Raw genomic sequence first — 5,431 nt, forward strand, 5'->3', positions numbered from 1 at the left:
TACTTGTGATGGGATGCACTATATTCTTTCCATTAGTAGTATTATTTTAATTTCTATAATCAAATTGTGCATTGCCCTTTCCTGTCTATGAAATCACGTACTTGATCTTCAAAATAGGTTCCCTGCCTGAAGCATCCATCCACCTTTTAGTACTCGACATTTGCTTTTCATCTCTTTTATTCTCTTGCTTGATTTTCACCAATGTTTTGAAAACCGGACCGGTTACTGTACCAGTGATGTGATCAGATTGAGATTTATCGAATCAGTGATTCAACTGTTAAATATATATATATATATATATCATGCTTCAATAATTAAAAATCATGATTCAAGCCTGGTTGAATCTGTAATTTTGACCGATTTTAAACCGTTTTGACTGATTTTTAAATTTTTTCGACTTTAATAATTGACCAAACCAGATCAAGGGCCGGTTCACGGTTTGATCAGTTCTCAACACTGATTTTCACCCACTACTAAAAGGTGACTTCTCAAAAAAATCCTAATTTTTTTTTGCTGGTAGTCTTTGCCAATTTTCTCCAGAAGCAGCAGTTTCTACTTCTCCCACTCTTTGTTTTTTCCCAGCACTTGCTCCAATTGATTACTTGTCAGGTGATTCTTTCAGCTCCATAGCAACCCGCTGCTACTATTTAAATAATAATTACATCACCATTTATAAGATAGGCAAATAAATTTATGAATTTATTCAATTTGAGTCAAATGAATTTATAGCTTGGATGCTTACCATTAAACATGTTACTCATTTCTAAATTTGAGCAAAAAACCTAAAAAGTATAATGATCATATATATAAAAACTAATTTCCTTCCAACATTTAGAATTCTAAAGGGTTTTCTTTGGGGACTAAATTGCCTTCTATCTTCTATCCATGAACAAGATCCAACTACTATCATGACCATTGGTACTCAATTCTTTTCACTTATTTGCCAATAGGAAAACGCAACCAGAAGCAATAGACAGAAAGGCGTTACCTGATGGAGCATTGACTTAAAACATACAAGCAAGAACTGGGGAACCTTGGCCTTAGGTGTTCACAGTTTCAAATATTGAAGGCAAAGCAAATATTAAAAAATCCAAATTATAGAAATACACAGAAAATATAATAAAAGCAAGAAGCTTAGGCCCTCCTGGATAAACCATAATAAATAGCGATGTCTCAGTCTCTACCAGGCAAGTCTCTTCCTGGATAAACAGGAGCTCCTCCTTGATAACCCTCTCCGCCTTGATTATTTTGGTTGCCTCCTTGGTATCTAGAGTTAGGAGGCTGATAACTTGAAGTAACACCTTGCCCTTGATAAGGCTGCTGATTAAAGCCCTGATGACCACCAGGGTTGCCTCCTTGATATGCAGGAGCACCTCCCTGGTAGCCACCAGGATAAGTATTGGTAGGCATAGAACTACCTCCTTGGTAACCACCAGGGTTGCCTCCTTGATAACCACTGTCCGGCCCAGGTCGAGCAGAACTACCACCCCCTTGATAAGTGGGAGGCATCGGAGAACTGCCTCCTTGATAACCACCAGGATTAACTTGATAGGCAGTGGGTGGTCCAGCAGGATTGCCTCTTGGATAGCCAGGGCTACTTCCAGTGGGTGGTCCAGTAAGGTTGTCTCTTGGATAATCAGGGCTGCTTCCATTACTACCAAAGCCATTACCAGGCATATTGCTCCTAGGAAAGCCACTTTGATATCCTTGGGCATCCTGGTAACCAGGACCCCCTGGTCCTCCCTGATATCGTTGGGGACCTCCTTGATAGTTAGGAACATAGCCACCTTGTTTGTTAGGTAAGGCAGTTGAATGAGGTGGTGTTTGATTTTGGTAGTTCGGTATCGAAGTGGTATTAGGTGGCATTTCATTTTGGTAGTTCAGTGTGGCACTTGCATTAGGTGGTGGTTGATTTTGGAAGTTAGGTGTGGCGCCATCTCTCAAAGGCTGTTGATTTTGGAAGTTTGGAGTGGCACCATCTCTCACAGGTGGAGCTTGGGAACTTTGTTGTGTAGTATTCTGTGACGAAAAATTTTGGAATTCCTGATTTTGAACTGGAGAAGCCTCTCTATTTTGGAAAGTCTGCATATTCTCTCTTCTCCTCTCAAAGTTCCTTGAGCGATCAAAATTGCGAGGCCTATCATTACGCCTAGACCTCTCTTGAGCACGTGCATTGTTCCTGACCCATTCTTCATGGTATTTTGGATCATAAGGAACAGCTTTTCCATCAATGAATGGTTCTCCTGTAAAAGAAATTCAAACGCCAAAGTCAAGAACAAAATATGCACACTGTTATTCTGAAAAGCAACCTAAACATCAAATTTATAACAGTAATAATCCATGTAAAATACCAGGCCACAAAATGAGTAAGAACAAACCACTACAGAATATGCATGCTGTCATTCTGAAAGGCAACCTAAACATCAAATTTATAGTAGTAATAATCCATGTAAAATACCAACTCCAAAATGAGTAATAACAAACCACAACTTAAAAGAAATTGTAGTACTATAGCTTTCTCCTTCATTTGTACCTTGTAGACTAAACTTTATGAAAACCAAGAAACACCATGATCCCAATCAACAATGTCAACAACTTGACTTCAGTATACTACTGTGACAGAGTACCTTCCTTGGCCTCCCTATTGCCTGTTTGCTATGCCATGTTATGTGAAGGATAGTAATAGCTTCCCTAACAACTAAATAAATTGTGCTGTAGATGTTTTTCCTTCACTAGTGCGCTATCAACTTATTTTACACAAACCCAAGAATAAAATCAACAATATCTACAACATTAACACATTGAATCATAAATTTTAAGCTGGAAATAGTCACTTTGTAGAGAACTCTCTATACTATAATAAATATACGCATTATAATTTGCAAAGGTAGTAGTGGAAGAGGAAGGCATTGCCCTCACCTCCATAATCTTTGTTCTTTACATCCAAATATGAATCAGGGAGAACCCAGCGGACTTTTGACAAAGCTGAAGTTGGAACACACAAATAAATACAATTTATTATGCTGTCACACATATATTGCCAAACATTAACATTATTAAGGTAAATCGACATACGCTTGATCTTATATGAAATTTCTTCAGAAACCTTACAACCAAAAGCAAAATAATGCTTGGTAGACACTGAATATATTGACATTCTTGCTTCATCTTCACTGTAACACCAGACCAGTTAGCAGAGTGCTAAGAGAGGATTAAAAGAAACACAGGAAACAAATTTAACAAAGTGGTACAAAGTAGAGAATGCCTGATTCAACTACAAAGTGAAGGGCACAAAAAGAAAACTGAACATATCATCAGAAAGAGTCCTCTAAAACAGCATGACGGCGAAAAATGTAAATTATTGCACACGTATTAAAGATTATAAGGAAAATTTTCAAGGTTAGCAACTGATATAATTTTCATTGTATAAAAAAATCACTAAGATGTAACTATAAAGAATAAAGGCGTCTTACAGCTGCTAATTTTAGATTTGAATGCCAAATACTTCAAATATATTATTAACTAACCTAAAAATTCTAACTTCAAATAGGCAAATAACTCCAGCACTATCCCACAGTAAATGAGGTGTTTAATTGGAAGAGGAATTAGGACGAGAGAAAGTAATTTAAGAGGGAAAAGAAAATAAATAACATTTTCTTTCATTTCAAAGAAAATAAACACGAGGAAGCGATAGTTTGCATCGATAGGAACACAGCATGAACAAAAGAGAAAGCGACTGAAACAAAAGCGGAGATCACCAAAACATAATCTTCTCGACACTAAATAAATACACAGGAGTGATTATCAAAGATAGCTTCGCGGTGCGACCAGCTTCACCGAGTCAACCGGGAAAGAAAAACTAACCTGCCAAGGACCTCGGCTAGGGTCTTTATATAGCCATCAATAATCTCATCACGAGTGAGGGAGGGATCGGGTGGCTCCATGACAACAAGCCAGTGCTCAAAGTCGCAGCCGTCGAGGAGTATAGTCTCCTTAGGGGGGCGATTGCTCCAGTTCGGCGACGGATCATTTAAAGATGATGTCGTGGGCCGAGTAGAGAAGCACCGGAACCCGGATCTCACCGGACTACGCCGGAGCAAGAAGCCTACGGGCACGGCCGCAACGAGGGGGCGGAGGCGGAGTAAAGGAGAAGCGCCGGGGAGAGAGAGAGCCCGAGACGCGTGAGGGGAAAGAGGGACGGAGCGCAGCAACGACACGAAAGTCCGGCACGCCATGGAGTCGGAACAAAACCCCTAAAACCCTAGAGATAAGGGAGGCGTAGTTGCGCTGAAGAAGTCATCCGAGGGATGATTTTATAGAGAGAGGCGGCGGTTCATGAGAACCGTAGGGTTTAGGGTAAAGACCGGAGAGTTTACCGTATTATGCGAATCTCATTCATATGGGCCGGGCCGGAACTAAGATTGCTAAAAAATTATGATTGTATTGATACCATGCATTTATATTGAAAAAGCAAAAAAAAAATTGTAAGGGAGTATTTTATAATATTAATATGGATATATCAAGTTACATATCTTTCTTTAATTTTATATTAATATTAATATAAAATTGATAAGAGAGTATTTTGTCATATTAATGTTAACATATAAAATATTATGTATCTTTTTCTCGGATATAGAATCTCATATAAATGTCTTCCTATTATATAAAATAATACCACTAAGCTAACCAGCTATCTACATGCATATAGACCTGACCTCAGGTTGGATTCGACTCGAACTCAACTTGGGCATATAATCGAGTCAATGGGTCGGTTGTCCATTGACCTAGGTCACCAGGTTAAATCATAACCAAGTTGGAAGGATGTCAAACCAATTATGGTTCCAAGCCCCTAAAAATTGACGGACTGTCGGTTAACAGCCGGTTCAACCCATTGGTTCAAGTTTTTTTTTTCTTTCTGTATATCCATTGGAATTGTCATTGGGGGGTGGAGATGGTTTTTTTTAAGTATTTTTTCAATAGTTAATATCATTTGACTGTTTTTTTTATCAATGACGATTTAGTATATGTTACTATCCAAACTCTATAAATAGATAGCTCATTTCATCATTTCCACACATTTTTCACTACTCTCATTTTCAATTTCATATTCTCTACACGTTTTTTACTCTAAGTATCCATTTCTACACACTTTCATTTCTAATTTTCAACTATAATAGAAGAAGGTCGTGGAGTTTCATCATCTCGATCTCAGATGGGAAAGAAAATAGTGAATTTGCATGAGGATCCTAATATTCAATCCACCGATGATGAGACCGAGCATCTTTTAACATTCAAAATACAAGAAAGTATCGATGCAATTATTTCCAAGGTTCAAGAAATTCCTCCTCTAAAATCATCTATTTTCACTAAATATTTTGAGAATGTTACTCTTCCGTCAGGAAAATTGCATGCAAAATGTAAGCGCTACAAT

At 38.1% G+C, this 5,431-nt stretch overlaps 1 protein-coding gene across 1 annotated transcript; it reads right to left on the reverse strand.

Annotated features, from left to right (window-relative positions):
- Window positions 1–1,012: 1,012 nt before the first annotated feature.
- On the reverse strand, window positions 1,013–4,305 carry LOC121967535 (multiple organellar RNA editing factor 8, chloroplastic/mitochondrial-like). Its single transcript, XM_042517830.1, has 4 exons — window positions 3,865–4,305; window positions 3,076–3,173; window positions 2,920–2,985; window positions 1,013–2,243 (listed from the first exon to the last, which is right to left on the reverse strand). The coding sequence occupies exons 1-4, from the start codon at window positions 4,233–4,235 to the stop codon at window positions 1,174–1,176; spliced, it is 1,605 nt and encodes a 534-aa protein (XP_042373764.1). The 5' UTR covers window positions 4,236–4,305; the 3' UTR covers window positions 1,013–1,173.
- Between the last annotated feature and the right edge of the window lie 1,126 nt (window positions 4,306–5,431).

Source organism: Zingiber officinale, chromosome 3B (genome assembly GCF_018446385.1).
Source record: "Zingiber officinale cultivar Zhangliang chromosome 3B, Zo_v1.1, whole genome shotgun sequence".
In the NCBI taxonomy this organism is placed as follows: Eukaryota; Viridiplantae; Streptophyta; class Magnoliopsida; order Zingiberales; family Zingiberaceae; genus Zingiber; species Zingiber officinale.

Bases quoted from the DNA above. Each gene is read 5' to 3' on its own strand.
- LOC121967535 (XM_042517830.1), bottom strand. From the start codon at position 4,235: ATGGCGTGCCGGACTTTCGTGTCGTTGCTGCGCTCCGTCCCTCTTTCC. The intron at 3,174-3,864 runs GTTAGTTTTTCT...CTGGTGTTACAG, and splicing joins CTAGCCGAGGTCCTTGGCAG to TGAAGATGAAGCAAGAATGT. The intron at 2,986-3,075 runs GTATGTCGATTT...TTCCAACTTCAG, and splicing joins AATTTCATATAAGATCAAGC to CTTTGTCAAAAGTCCGCTGG.